This window comes from Nyctibius grandis, chromosome 4 (genome assembly GCF_013368605.1).
Source record: "Nyctibius grandis isolate bNycGra1 chromosome 4, bNycGra1.pri, whole genome shotgun sequence".
NCBI lineage: Eukaryota > Metazoa > Chordata > Aves > Nyctibiiformes > Nyctibiidae > Nyctibius > Nyctibius grandis.
The window spans coordinates 17,523,314-17,545,009 of NC_090661.1; the positions used below are offsets into that span (position 1 = coordinate 17,523,314).

The window sequence follows — 21,696 nt, forward strand, 5'->3', positions numbered from 1 at the left end:
ACTACAGCACTGCTTTGTGCCATCCTCAACAGATTCCCATCACACACTCCACTGACAGGCAACTTTTCAGTCCATTGCCTCAAAACAATTTCATTTTTCTGTTGCTTATACCAGGTGTTGGATAAAAAAAAAACATTAAAAATAATCAGGGTGCTTTCTCTCACGGTTAAGCGACAGGATGCCTTTTGAGTTTGAGTGGTTACGCTGATAGAGTTAATAACACGCTTTAAGAAAACCACAGCTGTGCCCCATCCCTTAACTCAGACAGTGGTTAGCACATGATGGACCAATACAGCTGGAGAAGAGAAAGTCTGTCTGGGCTTCTTTTTGAAAGGCCTTGCACTCCCCCCACACATTAGCATCATTATGGTCAAGTGGATTTTCCTGTTCCTAGTGACATGCTGTGACCCACTGCTGGAGGAGTATTTCTGGACTAAGCTCTCCCTTGGAAGGAGACTGTGCCTGAGATGCCCGTCAGTAAAAAACACAGAGAGCTGAAGATGAAGCATCAGCTGGGCTTTGGCTTAAGAAAACTCTCCAAGTTAAGTGCTCTGGAGGTCACACCTTACAGTCATTCTTTTCCTGGAACATGCTGGGTGAAATGTTCCAGCTCTAAATTAGTCAAGTAATTGCTGCCTCCCCTTTCTGTCTGCATTCCTTAATGAAACATTCATTTAGGGATGATATTGATGGGTTGTTGGATACAACGAATGGAAAATCACCACTGAGATTGATGCGGCTGCCTTCAGCTGACTCAATAGAGTAGCATTTTTCACTTAAAATAAGAGAAAGAAGGAATTTTGAGATTGTTTATCATCCTCTAAATCCCTTATCCCCCAAGAAGCAGAATATATGACTGCAGGAAGGCATTTTCTCTGAGCCATTAATGTTCTTGCCCTTGTCTATTAGAAACTAAAGCAAATTTCAGTCTCACCTCCTTCAAGAGGAAAATTGACATTTTTGACTTGGGTTATTTATCAAGGATAATTTTAGCTGTAACTGGATTTGGAACAGAAAGATCAGATGAGGAGGTCAGCCTTCAGTTCTGGATCCCTTTGCAAGCCAGAGGTGTCAATGAATCCCCTGCCCACTGGCAGCGAATACCCGTGCCTAGTCAACCCGAGCTAGTCGCTTCGATGTGTGTTGGAAAACTAATGTAGACTTGTACCAAGAACAGTCTGAGACCTACTCAGTGAAGCCATCCTTGCAACAGTCATTGGCCAAAAAGCTCTCTGAAGAGCTGGAGCTTGAGGAGAACATAGTGAAAATAGATGTCAGGATTGTCTCAACACAGTCATTACAACTTGCTGCAGATTTGTATTTCCCTACTAGCATGTCAGCTCCCCTCCTCTCCAGCCTTCCTGAAGCCAATCTATCCCAGCTGCAGAAATCCAGCCAGCACTGCAAACCAAAGTGTCCTTTGAGGCCCACCATGGAAAATTGCACAAGATAAGAAGGTGCTGCTCCCCTTCTGACTACTGGTGGTCACTGGGGATTGCTGATGTGAGAAGACCGAGATCCAGATGAGGCTTTCAGCGAAATGGTTTTCACCTTTTCTTCCATATACATATACACACACATATAATTTTTTTTTTTTTAACAGCTCATGCACTTCCCCCCACTTTCTGGTGCTGGAAGAGGACCAGACAACCCCTGACCATCTGTTGGTCCATCACTAAGAGAATATACAGAAGGAGAGAGCACAAAACCGTCCTGGAACAAAAAATTCAGGAAAAGCAAAGACTTACAAAGCTGTTTCTCTCTGACCCCAGTGCTTCCATCAGGTCCTCGTGCAAAACATTCAAAATAGGAGAAAGTGCTGAGCTGTTGCACTGCTCAGCTCCTCCTCATTTCCCATCTCTATGCCTCAAAACAGCAGTAAAAGTCTAGCTATATGGGCGCTATACAGCCCGCTCAGCCAGCGGGCATGGGGGACATCACAGCCTCATGCTCAACCAAGCCATAAATCCCTGAGGCCACCTCTGTGCCACTCAGATGCAGCCAGGAGCATTGCTTCGTGACTGTGGCAGAGCACCAGATGCTTTACAGGGAAGCACAGAAAACCCAGGCAAGCAGTTAATCAACACCAACAAGTTTTTTTCCCTAGATTTTCCAGATGTGGGGCTGCATCCCTTGTGAGTAACACCAGCCTCAGTGTATCGAGGTCCTCCTGGGGTTTTGGTGCGTTTTTTTTGTTTGCTTTTTGTTTGGTGTTTTTTTCAAACAAACTTTAAGTATTTCAGTCCATTTTATAACAGAACTGCAAACCCAACATGCTGCCAAGGGCCCACACCAATCCTTTGCACTCCCATCATTCAGACACATGACCCAGCAATTTATGTACCTCCCAACATCATGGTCAAATTATCTCAGTCATCCCCCCTCTCTCACCTGTAGTACTTGAAACCACTGCCAGGCACATCTGCTTCACCAACAGAAAGTATTGAAAAACATTGAAAACAGTTTTAGCTTAAAAAAAGTTATATCAGCAATAGAGCTAGTCCCAGGGCAGCACTGTCACCTCCGAGCTGGTGGTGGCTGCCCCACTGCAGTGAGCATCCTACAGCCATGGGAAGGTTGGATGTGCCACAGTGACAGCGACCATCCGAGTGGCCTCGGGTACCACAGCTGATGCTGCTGGAGACGGGAGCTCCAGCTAACACTCTGCCATGGAAAGCAGCAGAAAAGCGGCCATGCTGGTTCAGCGTCAGGGCAGCAATAAATTATAAAACCCATGAGCGTGAATGCCTGTGTGGCATGTCAGACAAAGGACAGCAGAGTTGTGCTGGGAGGAGCAGGCTGTTATTGTGTGATGAGAACATAAATGCTAGGAAAGAGTCACGATATTTAAAAACACTAAGGAAGGGGGAGGGTTTTTCCCCCTTTTTTGTTTTTTCCATAGACTTCAGAGACTGGGAAAACCTCGGTGCTTACTTTAAAGTGATTGTGCCTGGCAGGATAACAGCAAGAGCAAGGGGGACATCAGATTATTCACAGCATTTTGGCAGCCAAATCACTGCTTTTTGAACATGCTCTTGAAAGACCCCCATGAGTGGCTACAGTCCTGATCCAGACCCACTGAATCAGAAACAAAAGGAAACTCCCTGGTCTGGTTTCAGAAAGCACCTGAACACACCTTCAGCTTGTGTTTAAGTCATAGAATGGTTTGGGTTGGAAGGGACCTTAAAGATCCGCTAGTTCCAACCCTCCTGCCATGGGCAGCAACACCTTTCCACTAGACCAGGTTGCTCAAAGCCCCATCCAACCTGGCCTTGAACACTGCCAGGGAGGGGGCATCCACAACTTCTCTGGGCAACCTGTTCCAGTGTCTCATCACCCTCACAGTCAAGAATTTTTCCTAGTATCTAATCTAAATCTACCCTTTTTCAGTTTAAAACCATTACTACTCATCCTATCCCTACGTGCCCTTGTAAGTCCCATAAAATCTCTAGGATTTAAGCCTGCCTTTAAGCATTGCCTTCAGATGAGACTGACTGGATCCTGTGCGAGTTTGCCCCAACACACACGGCTAGCGGGAGCGACAGAAACAAACACACCCTGGAAAAACCACAGACTCAGTTTGCCGCTGGAAGGACCTCTACAACCCCACTTAGGAAATTACCTGGGAAGTGCTGGGTCCCTCCTTGCATACCTGTGGAAACAAGCAGCTCATGTGCTGGTTTTGAGCATGCAAAGACAGAATTCGCTTCCTGGGGACCCAGGCAATGCTGTGTCTGGCATTGCAATGGAACTGGTTAGGAGGAAGAGCTGTAGACAGGAGAAGATCAGCGCTGATCTCATACGCAGTGAAGGGAGCAGGGAAGCTGCTCTTTTCAAGGATGGGCCCCAGGTGTAGCAATGCTCGTTATATAACAGCTGCAACTCTTAATCCCAGTTTTGCACCCCAGAGCCTGTTAGAATATCACTACCTCAAAAGATACCACCTTGGTCAATAGCAAAGCATAAAAGACACTGTTTCTCCTTCCCAGTATGAGGAGGGGAGAGCAAACAGGTTCCTCTGAAGAAAGTTTCAAGCAAAGCAAGACTGCAGTAGAATCAGAGTGTGCATGGGTTGTTTATGTTCCCCATCCCATAAAAAGCTAAATCCTCATGTTCATTCTCTGAGTACATGCAGTGCAAAGCAAAGAGGCTAATGCTTTTCTATGCATGCGGAGCCAAAAGCCACTGGTGAAATCTCCTTTTGAAATCACCCAGCAACTTGAGAGACCATTGAAAAATTAAGAGATTGCCATATCATTGCAGCCAGTGCAAATCCAAGTGACCTCTTCATCGAAAGAATGTGGGAAATTGGGCCTTAATGCCAGAAGTGTGGGCAACTGTTTGCACCAGTGCTTAGTTTCAAATTTTCCCCTGAGTTGGGAAATCACAATTTAATTGGTTTTAAGCTAACCTTTACATGCAAACAAATCTCTGTAATTAAAAAGCTCGTTCTGTTGCAAAACTCCTTTCACATTGCAGCAATTTTATTTTTGCTGATTCACCTTGCCATCCTGACTGGCTTATGGGGCTGGCGTCACAGGGCTGCTGGAAGGATCTTCTAAGCTGCTGCAGAAAAGGGGAACAGCAGGAGATGACGTGAAACTCCTACAGACCCTTTCACAACGGGGCCCAGAATGAAACCCCAAACCTATTTTTGTGTTGGCTAGCAAGGGTACCAGAAGTCTGTTATACTGCAGCTGCAAGGCTACCCTTTCCTCCAGCCTCTGCAGGTAGGTTTTTAAAGCAGCAGTTAATGGGTGAGGAGACAAGGAAGCTGGGGAGAGGAAGTAGAAAGCAGCAGCCTTCCCCACCAGCTGTGCCAGATGTGGCATGTCTCTCCTACATCCTTTCTTCGCATCCCAGGTCCCAGCTGCACTGGGCTATGCTGGGAATGACTAAAGACCTCAGCTGAACAGGGCAGTGGTAGAGGAGCTGCCATAAAAAATAACTTCGGAAAACAAGACTCCGCTCTTTGGCTTCAGGAATCAGGACTTCCTAAGGTGGCTGAAAACCAGCCAAAAACCTCATCATTTCCATGGTTACCACAGCTGTTGCATCAAAGGTGCTCGTGTAGAGGTCATCCTCCCTGCCCTCTCTTGTACGTCATTCTCTCATTTGCTTTGGTTGCACCACTGGTGTCAATCCACAGACACATTTGTGACGCTTTCCCACCAAGACTACATTTCCCACCAAGACCACATTTTGGCCAGATGGCCCATAGGGAGGGCAACCAAACATGCTCCTCACCCTTGTGGAGTCCCTTGTCTGCACTAGGTTGGACATGGGAAAGGGATCAACTCTCTCAGTGATTCAGGCCAGGCAGAAAAGCACACTAGAGTTTCACAGGGGATCGGAGGCTGGGCTGGAGCGTTTCTGGAGCCGTGGGCTTGAGAGCATGATAGGACAGAGGTGAAGGAGGAGTGTTGGGTGTAGCAGGTGAGGATGGGGCTCAGGAACAAGCCAAGCTAGAAAATACTGAAACATGAATGACTCAACACTACAGCTAGCAGGAGAAAAGGTCCTTCAACAACCTCCAGTTTACAAATATTTTCATTTCAGATTCTCCTCTGAGCAGCTGACCTGCCCAGAGAAGTTTTCACACCTCTGCAAGTGACAGCAGCACCTTTTCTGTTGGCATTTTTGGCTAAGAGGCAAAGTGTTTCTTTGTAAACTGGGGGTACACCCTACCAGAAAGGCTACATTACACATGCTGGCAAGACAGGGAGAGGATTGGAGATGTTACTCTGACTTATTTGTTCTTCCCCATTTTGTTCACCATTTTCTTTGCAGAATCTACCAAGCAAACGTACTTTGGGAATGAGTAGTTTATTAGTTCCTCATTAAAAGTACTTCAATGCAGATGGATGCAAAGCAGCCTGAGAAGACAGTACAGAGGTGGTCTGGACCTCTCAAAACCCATTCATTGGCCACGTGGATGGGTCAATAGAGCAAGAATAATTACGATGCTGAACAGAGAGATCAACCTTTTAGGGTAAAGCATCATAAATCTCAGAATCATGATTTTTGCATGTCTGGTATATGCTATTTTAAGAATAAAGACAGGTGATACTGAGTCTATCTGGGATGGAGGTAACTAGAAATTAAAACACATGGCATCTGAAATAATTCATTCAGGAGCTACAGAAGGTCACAAAAGCAGAAAAGAATGGGAAATGAGGAGATTCACATTTTGTTTACGGTGTCCATGTCTGAGAATATAGAATATTTACAAATAGCTCTTCTTTTTCTCCTGTCCTGTGTAGATTCTCTGTAAGAAGTACTGTAAACAGGTCGCTAAAGGAGTCACAAAGGCAAAAAGGGCATCTTGCTTTCATCATGTTCAAACAACATTTCTATCTACCACCTCTTGAAAATAACCATCAAAACAATTTTTCAACTGAAAATTGGGCTTTTCCATTTTAGATGATTGTCTGTAAGAAGGGTCTGCTTTATGAAGGAAATTTAGAGATATTTTTTTTTTGTGATCAAGAGAAATAAACCACTGAGAGCATCTGCTGTGGTTTGGTGCAGGAGGGACCTCCCATCTCCTGGCTTGCAGAGGGAGGGGAGGGCCCCAATTTCAGTGCTGCCTGTATTCGGCACCTCGCCCATGGGGAGGGAGAGGATGGGATCTGCCGATGCCAGCTCCCAGCTGGCATTTCCAAACGGAACAGGCTGGTTTTCTGTCTGGCTTTTCACTGGAAAGTCAATGTATTTCACATGGGAAAAATGCAGATTTTCATTTTAGCCATGAATGGGGGAGCAGTAGCCCCTCAGTGCTCTCAGAGGCACTGATTCAGGCATGTGCAATGGGCATATTCATCCATATTCAGTTTTACACCCCCAAATTCTCTTCCTTTCTTGGTAGCTGTGTACATCCCATCAGGCTTACAAGACACCCATCAATTTGGCTGAGTTTGATTTTTCCCTTGTATTACCGCAATTAACTCTTTCTGACAGTACCGACATGCAGTAGGCTGGGGGAGGACACCTGCTTTGATTTTGCTCTGTATTTTGAGAAAATCAGACAAACAAACAGCTCTATAATGAGACTTCAGGAGTCTTCTCCCTGCCCCATTTGATTTTCTGTGCCACTGCACTACCTGTCTTTCTGTCCTGGAGGGGCAGTCACATCTACATTTCTCTCTCACATCTGCATTTTTCTCACTGGTGAGACAGTTTACCTTTCAAGCAAAACCAAATTTCTGTATGTTTTTTAAGTGACACTCCTAATTAAATCTTTCCTCATTTATATTCCCTCTTTCTCTTTGCATTTTAGAAAGCAGAGAAACCCAAGATGATCTCTAATGGTATTTCAGTTTTTCTGTTGTCAGAAACACTGCTGGTTTTCTTTACCCAGAAAGTAAACATTTTATAAAAATCCCTCATTTTGCCTAGTGGAAACTGTTCTGCTTAAAGAAACCCAACCAACTACTAAAGCTAACCATAACACATGGGTGCATTTATGGGCAGGGCACTCAAAGCAAAAAAACAGGAAAATAATTTGAAGCAAAAACAGATGTAGTGATTAAGAGATAGACAAAGAAAATCATTCTCCTTTAAATATTTTCAGCAAAATATTTTTCTGAATGGCACATCTCTCTATTAACCCAATATACAACTTTTTCTTGCAACCTTTTTACACCCTACTCCATGTTTGTGGATTAAAAAGTATATTTAAATAGTCTATTTGGATAACGCAATTTCACAAGACCAACCACACACACTTTCTGGTGCCATTTCTCCTTTACTGACAGAGCTTTTGTTTCAATCTCTCATTATAAACTTCTGCAAAAGAAGGAGGAAACTATGCTCAAGGCCTCCCTTCTGTCTTGGTCATGAAAACAAAATTATTTCCATATTAAATTGTTAGTGTGAAAATAACAAATTTTGATAGTTTTGCCTGAAACCAGGGAAAATATATGCAGAGGCTGTGGAAAGACTCTTTTTCATGGGTGTCTCAGCTCTGATTGAATGTGCGTCAGCCAGGTAAGTGTAGAGAAACAAGATGCTGCTGTGCCATCAGTACTCACCCTAATGTTTCCAAAGCAGCTGGACAAATTCACAGAGGAAATATCAACTGAGAGCATTAAAGGCAAAGGCACCAGCAGGTGCCACCAGCAGGCACCTGAGCCACAAGCTGTTGGCATCTGAACAAGCATTGCTTTGTGCTCGCTGGGCTTTTATGCTCCTACCTCGGCCAACAGCAAGTGTGACTGTCTGAGAGTGGGTACCTGTGGTCTGATCCAGTGTAGCCACCTGCATATCTCAAAGGATTTCCAACTACTGTGGCCACTAGTTAGCTCTGGACAAACTTCCTAGAGAAGCAGGACCTTACCCCTCACCTTAACCTGGACTTTGCCCTTTAGACTTCTGCTTCCAAAAGGACTGGATTTTAATTTTTGCACAGGACACAGAACCGTTACGGGACAGGGCTTCTTGTCCCCAGGAAGTGCAATTGCCGCAGTCCTAGCATGGATCGAGTCTCTGGGGTTTTGATGGAGTGCTCCTCCAGTGGAGAACGAAATCCCTTCTGATGCTCTTTTCCTGACACACTGGTCTTCGATCCCCCACAACATCTGTAACTGTGAAGAGATGAGCTGGCAGCATCAACGTGACCCTAATCCATTGGGATGATGTTTCACATCACCCATATCCTCATTGCTGGCCAGAGCATTGCAGGTGGTGACACGTGCCTGGGGCTGGGGAGCAAAATGGAGACAGGGCCCGCCCCACTGCATGAAGCGTCTATCAAAGTTCCAAATGCTTATCTGAATTACTGTTAGATAAGTTGGATACTTGCCTATAATATCTGTGTTCTGCTTTAAAAAAAAAAAGATGTAATGAATTTTTTGCATGCCTAAGTCTTTTAAAACTTTTTTTTTTTTCAGTGCAGGGATACAGGAAGGGGAATTAAGACCAAGCACCAACAAATTCCTCTAAATGAGAAGAGGAATAAGTATACAAAAAGCATATGATATCAGATTAGGAAAGGGTTAAAAAAAAAGTCTAAACTTCTTTAGGCTGCTAAGTATTAAGTTCAATTTCTGCTTTCCCCAGCAGCCTGCTACCCCGGCCCCAGGGGCATCACCTGCCCTGGGGTAAGTGTACCCACTTTGGTGGTCGGGGCTGCCCCTTAGCAACTCTGCATGCCTCGACCCGATTTCCCCAGCACCTTGCATCTCCAGCACCATCTACCACAGCACCAGCAAGCTCTGGGTTAACAATTCAAACCCCAACTTTCTGGCAAATTCAACCTCATAAAACCTTCTCTTTCTGGTCCAGCATGACAGCAACCGAAACCACCGTTTTTCACACTAGTGTTTTTACTGTACCACTGCTGGTATTTAATAAACACACCTCCTGGGTGTTTCTGCTGGCCATTGCCACAGACAACCTGAACAATCACAACCCACCACTGCCTTTGAATAGAGGCTCCCAAACTGACATTAGCAGGAATTACAGCTGGCTGGAAATGACTTTTCAAAAGCCAAGCATCTCAATTAAAACAAAACAAAACCCTGCAAAAAAATCCCAAAGCTATTTAAAATGAGACTTGCATTTTGTTTTGCCTTCAGGACAAAGCGTTTGCCCTGCATGAGGGTTTTCATGGCTTCTCCCTTCAGACAAGCCCATTGGAGAGGCAGCTGATGAAGGCGGTCCAGTTCTTGCAAAGGACGGATGCAACAGAGCATGCATCTGATAGAACTCATCATGGACAGCTTAATTACCACCAGATGTCCTTTTTATGGGAGAAATCATTGCTACAAAAATAATCTCCGTCTGACGAGATGCTGGTGGTATTTTCTAGCAGCCGACGCTTACCTCCGTGCTGTGCGTGTATCTCCAGCAGGCAGCTGGGATCAATCCGCAGAAGGCCAGAGCAAAACAGAAAAATCCCTGAGGGATAAAGAGGAAAAAATACCATCAGTTACAGCATGGAGAGAAAAACATCCATTTGAAAATATTGTCAGGATGTATTTAATATTCTCGTTTGAGCAAGTTTAGTTAAGTTAGAGCTAAACATCACCTTCTTTTAATATCCTTCATAATGCTGGTTACTTAAAATAAATTAAATGGATAATAATGTGATTCTCTGTTAGGAGCCCTCTAATTACACTGTGGCAGTTTGAAGGAGTTGACCAAAAAAATCACTCGGTTTCCTGCAAAGGAGATAACCTATTCTGCCCAAATTCCTCTTGGGGCAGTGGGAAAAAAGGAGAGAAAACCATTATATTTACGGTATGCTCCTTTTCTGCAGCACGACCATGCCCTGGAATAGCACCTCCTCACTCATGGGTTTCAATCCCCTGCATTTAAAACTCAGCTATTGGTTTCAAAGAGGGGAAAACCCACACAAATAGTCCATAAAGAAGCGAGTAACTGGGATGGAGAGCAATCTGCTCTGGAAAAGGAGCTGGACTTCACTCTACTAGCAAGCTGGCAGCTGCACGGCCAAGCCGCCTTCCTTCAATCAGCATCATTCCAATTAGACAAAAGGACGACAGAAATATAATCAAGGCCAGCAACTGACCCTCAAGTGTCCAAACAATAACAGCAACGGTGCAGGAGGTGGCTTGACTTTTGCCTTCTTCCCTAGGCTTGCAGAGCTAGAAGTTAGATGCGTTGCCTCTTTATTTGAACAAATCTGATAAAAAAAACCCCACCCTGATGTAAACAGCGCTTGCCTGTTGTGACAGCTGGACCAAAGGATCTTGCTCACATTAAAAAAAAAAGATTTAAAAAAGCAAAGAAAAAAAGTGCTTGTAAAGCGTTTGATTTTGTAAAGCCAAATGGGCTCATCAAATATGAATCTACAGCTTAGTCTTGGAATGGCAAAAGATGATGAATAAGCACCAGTCAAAAATTATTGCTCTTACAAGTTTTTCTGTGAAACTGTCCCTCTTCCAATATGAAGTTATGTAGCAGGGGAAAATTACCCAACTGATGGCAGCTTATTTTGCTTTCTGTTTTTTTTCTACGAGTGTTTTAATACTATGACATAGCTGAAATCACTTAAAAAAGATTAAATCTTCCATGAAAGCTTACCAAATTCAAGCTTAAGGAAAGGCAGAAGAGCATTGCTGCTACCAATTCTGCTTCACCAAAAATATTTAGCTTAAAAAGTATGTCTTTTCAAAAAAAAAAACAAAACCCCCTCCATATGCAGCAAGAAAGGAAAATGTGTTACTTCAAATCCTGGAAATGGATGTGGACATGCCAATAAACTGCCTTTTGCTGGTTCTTGTCCATCTGCTGCCTGCTGTGTTTCTCTGCTTGTGGCAGGACGATGCCCTGCCTGGGGGCTTTGCTCCAAGAACAAGACTGCCCTTGCCTTTTCCCCACTCTTGTGGGGCTGCCTTGTTTCAAGCTCTGCATCAGACGCTGGGGAAAACCCTGGTACGGCTCTTACAAAAAAGCTTGAATTATGTATGTCCAGTCTCTCCTTTTCTTTATTTCTTTGGCAGCTGCCTGGCCGTATAGGTGGTGAGATCACTTGCTTCCTTGCCAGGAGCTGAAATGGGATAATGGGAGAAATGGGACCCTAAAGGAGAGGAAAGTCTGATCAAACGCTGACCTGACAAGGGGGATACAGGTAGCGAAGATGGGGAAGAGCACACAGGGCGAGATGCCACAGACCAAAGCACTGCACGACCAAGCCCGAACCTGGCTGGGGTGGGTGGTTCAGCCCCTGCAGGTACAGCACAAACTGGAAGGGGAAGGAAGTGAGGTGACATGGGCGTTTTGGGTTGCTCCTCACTAGGACCAGACCCTGCATTTTGCACCTCCTTCAACAGCCCCCCCGCAAAGAAGCAGCATAACAAAGTGAATGTTTTCACCAAAATCAGGCTCAAAGACAAGAAAAAAAGAGAAAATTATGGCAGATGAAAAAAACAGCACTGAGAGCAATATGAAAGCTCTTCTGCACATCCTTCCAGTAAGGGTTTTATTGAGAGGACCCACCATGAACCTGGAGACTGGGAACAACAGCATGCCAGTGGCACCATGCAGATTTCTGCTCCCATGCTCTCCCTTCCTTCCCTTACCAGCTCCAGCACTTACAATATCTCTCTGGGGCCAGAAACCCCAGCAGATTAAAATCTTCCTCCTCATCTTCCCTTCTTTGGCTCCACCCCACATCTCAGTCCTTCACCTCCAGCATTGCGTCTCCCTTTATTTCTGTCTAGCTTCTCTGGGAATACCGAGACGCGGCCCCTCGGGAAGCTCCCCCTCCATCCAGCCAGTGCGGAGCAATTACACGGCTCTGAGAACATCTTATAAATGAATTATAGGCTGCTTTTTCCCTTCCCAGCCAAAAGCCTTTTGGAAGAGCAACTTTCTAATTACATTAGAAGACATTTGGAGGAAAAAAGAAAAAGGCAATATGTAGTTTGCATATGAAATGCGGAAGGGTCGAAGCTGGTTCACCATCTCCCAGACCCTTGGAGCTCCCCAGAGCCAGCCACGGGCTGCTGCCTGCTCCTGTTGCAGGAGGCAGCCACATCAGCCCTGACGAGGGCTGTCACCGGCCAGACATCAATTACTCTTTTATGAATGACCTTGTTTCCATTCTTGCTGCAAGGAACAATTTGTCTTCGAGACACTGGGCAGAATCCGCAGAAACAGCGTCTTATTTGCTGGTGGGTGTCTCTTAATTCACCTTTTTGATGCTTCCCCTTCCGTTAAAGGGGTCCAGTTCAGATGAGGGAGAGATCCTTTGGCTCAGACTGGGTTCAGCAGCTCTGCCAAACCCCTGTGCTCCCCAGGAAGAACCTGACCTCTGCCCTGCTCAGCTCCAGCTGCTTTTGGTGCCGCTGTGGCCATTGCAAGGGCCAGCTCCCCACCAGACTTCACAGCCCAGGGGTGGGGAAGTCGGGAGCTAATTTCAGATTGCATCCGTCAGGTTGCATCCCTCCCTCCCTGACCCAGTTCATTTAAAAGCACGTGACATTTTTGCCTTTCCACATCTGAACACGAACCAGTGATCTCAGTCCAAAGGAGGAATCCGTCCTTGGCTCCAGCTGAGCACATTGGCTCTGCCCACGCCTGCTCCCCAGGGAGCACCGGCGCAAGGATGCCTTGCTCAGGAGTGCTGCACCACGAGGGAGAGGGCGGGAGACAGATTCATTGTGCAAGCAAGATGCTGAAGTGCGCTGCAGTGTTATTAAGGACCTTCTACACACTTGTCTACAATGATACACCTGGGAATAGTAAAGCAAACAGCCTGTGCTGTGTGCTGGCCCTACTGGCATATCACCCTTGGTGAAAAACTCGGTTATATCAGGCACTCACTGAGGCTTTTTTACCACAGAAATTGTTTGGAACTGGTGCTTGGAACAGCTGCTCCATCCTGAACACAAATTTTGCTCTAGGCAAGCATATTTTTAGGCTGGAAAGTTCAGGTATAAAAATTTTATCTGGGGTACTCTGGTTGGCGTGTTGCTCCCTGCTTTTTTTTTCCTCTCCTCTTTCTGTCTGACCAGATACCACCAGCACACGGTGCCTTAAACCCCACCGGAGCCAGAGTCTTTCCTTTGTACAAGCAGAACTAGCAAAAACTGCAGTTTTCCTTCCTTCTCCTCCCCTTCAATAGCGACATGGCCTTCAGAGGCTGTGAGAGCTGCAGGATGTTTATGTTCAGGACTGACTGCATGATGGACCACGGATCACCAAAAAGCAGGGTTTGCCAGAACTACAGCTGGAGGACAGTCAATAAACCTGTTGCTACTCTCCCTGTTTCAGAGGAGCTTTGGGGATAATAGTCCAGGATTTTAGAACATATTTTTTTATCCTTAAGTTCTCAGTTACTCTCTAGAAACCAGCTTCCTTGCAAGCGTCAGTGGATGCACAGTGGCATCTGCCAGGGGTGGTGATGCTGCTAATGCAGCTACAGGACGAGCTCCTGAGATATGTGTACTTTAACCAATTTGACCTGTTCTGGTTTCTAACCACTGTGTACCCATTATTGTTATTAGGACAGCACCAGTAAGGCCTGCAAAGACCGAGGCCCCTCCTCTGTACACACACAAACCTCCAGATAGCCAGGCAGGGTGAGCACTTGTAATTTAAATAGACCAAAAAAAAAAAGTCAATAGGGAAACGGAGGCACAAGAAGGAGATGGGATCCACCCAACAGGTCAATGACCAGGGTGATGCTCCTCTAAGCCCATCTGCATCCTTGGTAGCATTTCCCCAGGGCAGCTGGTTTACCAAGTACATTGTGGTAGATTAGCCACATCGATGCAGACATCACCTGCGCGTGGCTTGCTTTCCTATACAGCCGCAGATGTCAGGCACCAATACTCTGGTGTCTTCCCTCTTTGATTAAAGAGTGAATTAATGGTCTTTTAAACAAGACACATGCTTTGCAGAGGGAGGAAAAGTCCTTTAAAATCAATAGTGGGGGAAGGTGAAAAATCCTCTCTATTAAACAAGCAGAAAAAAAAAGCTACAAGCAGAGGGCTGAACACTTCTGCCAGCTACAGCCCAGCGGGGATCAGCAGGGCAGGATGGGACACCGACAAGTTTAAGAGCCCCACAGGGCTGAACCCCACTGCTGCCTGCGGTTACTCGTCCCCGCAGCCATGAGGGGCTGGCTCTCCCTTGCAGATCAGAGATTAAACAAGAGTTTTGGGAGGGGGTAGGAGGTGGGAAAACACGCAACGGGCTGGCCCTTGCTGTAAGATACTGACAGTTAGAAAGGGGGGGGCAATTCATAGGAGTAAGCAAAGCTCCCCTGTGTGATTGTAGGTGCTGATGGGCTGCTGGAACAAGGAGGAGCCGAGAATAAGGTCGCTGGTGACTAGCTCTTGGGTATTTCCCCGTTAATTCCCGAAGGGCTGGGGACATGCCACCCCCCAGCAGCGGTCACGGCGGCTGCTTCCGTACCCAGCGCATACCGCCTGCCCCTCCCTGTGCGCAGTGCTGGGCCCGGCGGGCGGCCGCGGGGCGCGGGGCTCTCGGCGGGCCCGCGGCCCCCTCCAGCGGCGGAGCGGCCCCTCGCTCGGGTGCAAGCTGCCCCCTCTCTCTCCTTGCACCCTGCCCGGCACCTTCACACGCCCTGCGGGCCCCTCACCCTGCCGGAGACGGTGGAAACAGAGCTTAAAGGCAAACAAGGGGCATCCCGTTATCCCCCGATGAGAGAGAGATGGATGCCCCATTGCCGCAGCCGCGGGGAAAGCACATCGCACCCTCCCTCCTTTTCCCGCGAGGAAATGATATTGGGTCTTCATGCAATGGTATCATCAGAGATCCGAAATTAAGATGGCCACCTCCCCCAGAGGACCCAAGCGGTGAATGCTAAAGCAAAGTGAAGAGGATGCCCTAGGAGCCACAGAGAAAATAAATAGCTAGTTTGGGGTTTCTGCCAGCCAGGAGTCTCTTTGGTGGCCACAGCTTGGCTGTGTTACACCAAACCGGCTGGACTGGGGGGGTCCAAGGGGGGCTGGAGGAAGGGACTTGCTCGTCCTCACTCCCATGGCAAGGGGAAAGGAGAGCAGCCTCAGGTGCCCTTTGGAGGAGGGACAGCAACGCTGGAGTTGTTTTTCTTCAACTATCCCTTCAGGAAACAGCTACAATTTTAACAACCTCTTTTACCTAGTGGCATGTCCCAAACCATACTGCACGTGGAGTAAGGCAGCCAAATAAACATTACAGAGAAGTTCAACTATATTTTCAGGCAGCCCTGACAATTTTCCCTAGCCTGTACGTAACCTACCTGTTTTTTTAGATGTGGTAATTGCAGGCACACACTAAAACACCCTTCAGCGAGAGAGGGGAATTATACATACTCTGCTAGTAGTATTCATGGGAACTGTGTCACTGAGGCCCCTTTGGGCATCTCAGACAGAGAGAGGAAGACTGCATATTGAGAAGCTGAAAACATTAACTTCAGTAGCTGCTTTGCACTAAGTTTTAAAGGTGTCCACTTCTCATTTCCACCATCAGTATAATTTTCCCCAATTACATAGATTAGATGATAGATAAATCTCTTGAAAGCTAGTTTATGTATGACAGCAATGCAATTATTTTATATTAAGCACAGCTTCATGCACAGCAACCTGTTAACTCCTGCCCTTCACAAAACACGGGCAAATACGCAGTGAGCAGCACTTTTCCGCTCATCCCTCCAGCCCCGAGGATGGAAGCTGCTCCACTCAACTGCTCCACACAGCCCTGTGTGCAGGCTGTGCTTTTAAATGGAGCTGAGCTCACAGTCCAGTTTACTAATGCTGTCGTGGTCTGGGCCCAAACAGGCACTTCACTGTGGATGATGCAGAGGAGAATGGTGGCATTTCAGCTCTTGTGGTACCCCTCCACCTTCTCCTTGGAGGCTGAAACTGAGGGTCCAGCCCAAAGCCCCCGTGCCTGCTGCCATGTGTTGTATGCCTCGCACCACCACTGTAGTGGATGTTTGCAGCGAGAGAGGAAGGAGGGGGGCTAACTTTGCTGTCACAAGTCAAAGAAACAACATAGGACTCAAAATCACACTGCTAAGGTTTCCCCACACAAACCATGTGTTGACTCGGTGAGAAAAAAAATATGCCGAGAATCATCATCACTGCAATTGGTTTGGCAGATAAGCACCTCCCTTTGACCCCACTCTGAAAGCTGCATGCACAGAACCTTGGCAAAAGAAACAAGGCACAGAAGGATGCACTCCTCAGCTGGAAGAGCTCTTCAAGGTCATGCCTTTTATAAAAATGTCCCCTTGCAGCACAGGGTGGAGCAACACGACATCCTTCCCCGGGCGTGCATGCTCCCCGGCACAAGGCAAAACAGTCCGCAGCATCACATTTTAAGGGGATCAGCCCAAGGTTACGAAAAGCCCCTCCCAGCCAGTCCCTCCCGATACGCACCATGGCGGTGAGGCACTGCGATTCCCGCACCGTGGCGGCAGAGCTCAGCAGGGCTGCGAGGATCAGGGTCATGCTGAGGCAGATCCCAAAGTAGAAAGCTGGAAGGAAGTTGGACATGGGAGCTGCAGTCAGACGCCAAGACTTTAGGGCTAACAGAGGCCTGGTCTGATGCTTTCGCCCAGAGAGGGGCCAAAAAGTGCCTTTTGGGGAGCTGGTCCAAGAGGGCCATGTTGCAGAACTGAAATAGTTTTATAATGTATTCAATATCCCCCTTCTGCATATGCTTTGCTTGTCTGGCAGGGTGTAAACCTCTGAGCGGTTCCCACAGCTCCAGCAGAGTGAAGCACCCTAAAAGGGTGTCACCCCACCCTACAGACCACAAGCTGTCAATTATTTCAGCACTCCGATAAGGATCCCCCCTGAATCGAGGGAGCTGATGCGCAGCAGCTGTCCCATGGGCCCTATCGGGACTTTGTGCACTGCTAATCTGGTGCAACACTCGCCCTCTGGTTTCCTCCTGACTAAGGCAGGGTCACAGCCAGTACCCCGGGGCAGGGCTTAGGGACCACAGCACTGCGAAGGGCTTTGCAGCCCTCACTCAGGGCTCACTGTGTGAAGAGTTAACACTTGCAAGCAAAGCAAGTGGAAGCACTGATGGAGAGGGGTGGCTGGGAAGGGGGAGCCTGCAAGGCTGCACTAAGTGCCAATCTATATAACCCTGGTGTGTGTAGGAAAGGGGGAGGCCTGTACTTTAGCTTTGGACTAACACAGTTTTTACACCTGCCTTGTTAAACTGAAATTGACAACCAGGATCTAGAGAGGGTATGAGCATGTTTAAGGCCAGAGAAGAGCTCAGGAGAAGCAGCAGATGCAAGTGCAGCATAGGCGAGCAGAGTATTTTAGTATCTGGGCTGTTCTCATCTCTTTGCTCTTGTCTTGTACCTGAGGTTCAGTTTATATTTCTCCCTTGTGTAGGGAAAACCTCCCACATTTCCTCCAAAAGCAAGTGTTCCCACACATTTCTCCTCCCAGCCTCAATTTTCTCTGCTCTTCTTCTACTCCTGTAACAGTCCCTCTCCCCACGCTCCCAGGGCCCTTCCAGCCCCACTGCACCTTTGGATCTGTCTATAGCTGAGCTCCCCTTGAGCTTTCACTGCAGGAAGGATGGGGACACGGTGAATAGAGGGACAGGAGCGAACGCAGGAGCGAACGCAGCAGCACCTGAGCACCCCGTGCTCCCACAGCACCCTTCAGTGCCAGGCATGCGAATCCAATACAGAAAAAAGCGTCTGTGGGACTGCATTAGTCCTCGTGCATCCTCTAAAAGCCAGCCCCTGCCTGCTTCTGCGTTGCCTCTGCATTTCCTTCGACTGCTCTGGGGGACTTTGCAGCTTCTGGGTTCAACAAAGGTCTCACTGTGATGCAACCCCAACGTACCTGCGTGGTGGATGACCCTGTAGGAGTTGCTCTCCAGGGAGATGTCACTCATGAGGGTGAAATGGAGCCCGTAGCGGGTGACTGTGCTCAGTGTGGCAATGGACAACCCCAACAGCTGGAAAAGAAGGTTTTTGGGAAGGGATTGACAAGGCAGCAACTCCTGCTGAGTGCACATAAAGCTTTGAGGTTTATCTGGATACTCCTGAGTCCCACACAGATGCAGACAGCCTGATCATCCAAAGACCACTGCATATATCCCAAAATGCACAGAAAAAGACAAATCCCAGACACTTGAACATAATAAAGCTCTTTTTCTCTCTTGCATAATGAGTGCACGTGACACCGTGCAGCCTGTGGTCTCTTGGCCAGTGTCTGTGGATGAAATTCCCACCATGTGAAGAAAGCCCAGAGGATCGATGCTTTTGCAGCACACCCATGCAGTCCCACCCCACTCCGCAGAGTAGGCATGTGCAGCTATGAGGGCTGCCAGCTCCAAGAGTGGTTTCGGGCAGGGATGATGTTCTCTGCTTTGCTCTTTGCAATGTCAGTCCCATTGCCTGCTCTTGGCTATATATCCTATAGCCACTTGTAGAGTGCAAAGAGCTGAGTCTTGTGCTACTCTACGTAATCCGTGCTGCTTTCTGTCTCCACAACATGCCGCTGAGCTTCTGTCCCACCTCTGAGAGCACTGGTATGCCTAAGTCACAGAGTTACCCTCTGTGTTGCTCAGAGCAAGTCCAGGTGATGGAGAGGGAACATTTCTGATGGCACCTGGCTCTAGAGAAGGGCTCCTTGCAGCACGACCAGTGGCAGAGCTGGGACAGAGGCACCAACAGCGGGACAGTTAAAAACAGCTCCAACTCTAGTGTAATGAACCTGGAAAATACAAGATGTGAGGCCACTCCTAGGTCCCAAGATAAGGTTTCAGCATTTTGTGCCTTTACAACATGGGGACACAAGGCAGCTATCCCTGTGTCAAATGTGACGGTCCGGTGTCAACATAATCCCCACTGTATGACATTTTCTTCCAGAGCAGACTAATAGCTACTGCTCGAGTGTTACAGTTTTGGAGACTAAAAATACCCAAACCATAGCATTTTCTCCTTATAACCTAATTTGTGGCACCTACTGATCCTTCATGGTGTGCATTACTGCGTATCTCGATCCACGCCCAGCGAAATTCTAGGCGCAACACTGGTTAGCCCAGATTTCTGAGAAACACCAGTCTAAAATCCTCCCAACAGCAATAACATGATTCTTGCCATCCACAGCAGCTGTGCCTTAGCATCTCCTCTAAACACCTTTGGTACCAATCCTCCTTCAATGTTCTCCAAATGACATATTCTGCTATTTGGAAGCGAGAACAACACACAGCCACTACAGTGGTCCTGAAATGTTTAAATTTGGACAAACTATAAATTTCATATGAGGTCCAAAATTAGGCATCATCTTTTAATTACACTCTTTCCAAGCCACCAACCCTCTTTGAACTAAATACAGATTATTATTATTTTTTAAACTTGCAAGATTTTGTGAACTGAAAAGGCAACAAGCACATACAACTCGAAAACATCCAGCAGAAACATTCCCCAGTGCCCACCACTTATCATCAGCTCTAACAGCAGATGTCAAGAAGCTCCCCTTGAATTTGCTTCAAAAGCTGATAAAAAGGATCTGAAGAACTGCTTTCACTTTGTCTCTCACATATACTTCCATCGAAGCCTTGCCATTTCACGTTCTCATTGATGCCACCTGCAGCTGACCAGCCTCACCGCAACAAGTGTGACTACAGCAGGTCCATCCTCCCTCTTTTGCTCCAAGGAGAAAGGAGCAAATATCTTTTTTGCTGAAAACCAGCCATTCTGCCGGCAGCGACCTTTCCTTTCTCCTTTGAGGCGGCTGCCGGGTTGTGAAAGAGTGCAGCGGCGTGACAGCCCTGAGAAACCAGAAGTCTATCAGCAGAGGGGGGGCAATGCTGCTGGCCAGCGATAACCACTCAGGGCGCAATGATAACTCAGGCAGTTCACTTTGCTTGCCCTCTGCCCGTGAAAAACAGAACGTGGGAAAACCCGACCCTCTTCGAGCAGGGACGGGAAAGGCAACGGTTCACCTCAATTCTTCAGAGATCCCCCCAAACCTGCCTGCTCACCATGACACAGAGGCTGGTCACCAGCAGCTGGCACTTGGTGGTCCTCATCCCGCACCTCAGTCCCATGGCTGCTTGTCCCCAGAGAGAGCTGGTAGCTGGTCCTCCCAGCTCTTGATAAAGCCTGGGTTTCCACCAAAGGGAGTCATAGCCACAGCGGGGCCTCTCGGGAAGTGTAGTCCCCACCACGTGCCGATGCACCTCCTCCTGCCTGATTATTAAATCCTCTTTAGAGCAGCCGCCTTCTGCCCGGGCTCTCGGTGGGCTGCGGTCAGCTCCAACATGCAGCCAGCTGGGAAAGGAGAAAAGGCATAAAGAAAAACAGCCTTTCATGGAGTTCAGAGCAAAGCTCCTTATAAAAATTTTTGAAACTGTTTGATCAAGAGTCAGTATCAAAATACCCTGTTTTTTGCTTTCATTGGGACACAGTTTTGCTTAATGAACATTGTCAGTAACTATTTTTTTTAAATCTGCATAAATAGTATCTTGGGAAAAAGTTTAAGAAAATGTTATTTAGAAAAAAAAAAAAAAGAAAGAAGTTTAAAGAAGATATCAAAACCCCCAAACAGATCTGTGTAAGAGTCTTCTCTCCCCATTTAAAAACCACCACATGGCAATAACCTTTGGCTGAGACTCTATTAAAACTTATATTTGCAGACGAGGGAAAACATTCCCTTTGGCAGTATTTTATTTAGGAATATGGGTATACATAAATATAATCCCCTGCTCAGGAGATCGTCACCGTCCATGGACGTTCTGACTCTGTCCTTTCCCCTCTCCTAGCACTGAAGACCTCATGGACCCACAGTTACAGAAGACTCAGGTGACTTCTGGTCTTCAAAACCAGCTGCCTGCTGGATGCATGTTTCCCAAAAGTAAATCTCAAAGAAGCCTCAAGAACAATCTGGCCAAAGGGAGACTGAATGACTGAGTGCCTTAATCGTCCTTGGTTTCGGAGCTAGGCCAGTGGAAGAGATGAAACAGAATAATGGAAAATAGTCGCACTCCCCCCAGGTGGCAAAGAAGGGTGGGGGGAGGTAAAACCATCCCACATCAGTAGCTGTAGCTACAGGAAAATGAGGAAGGAGGAGGAGGGGAGTGAAAAAAGGAGGAAGATGCATTTTGTAGAGCAAAGAGAAGCAAGAGAAAGTGTGTTGCACAAAGCCATGTGCACAGGAAAAAGCATGTCATGATTTTCTGACTACGTCACTAGCTTTCTTGTAAGCTTTCTTGCAAAACGTCTTGGTTGCAACC

At 47.1% G+C, this 21,696-nt stretch overlaps 1 protein-coding gene across 1 annotated transcript in view; it reads right to left on the minus strand.

Annotated features, from left to right (window-relative positions):
* The window catches only part of TSPAN32 (tetraspanin 32), a 40,389-nt gene extending 19,878 nt beyond the window's left edge, over positions 1-20,511 (minus strand). The window contains exons 1-4 of the mRNA XM_068399664.1: positions 20,446-20,511; positions 18,297-18,411; positions 16,860-16,957; positions 9,826-9,900 (exon numbers count right to left, since the gene is read on the minus strand). Of these exons, the coding sequence (XP_068255765.1) occupies positions 9,826-9,900; positions 16,860-16,957; positions 18,297-18,411; positions 20,446-20,511 (354 nt within the window). The remainder of the gene's footprint in view (positions 1-9,825; positions 9,901-16,859; positions 16,958-18,296; positions 18,412-20,445) is intronic.
* Positions 20,512-21,696: the final 1,185 nt, after the last annotated feature.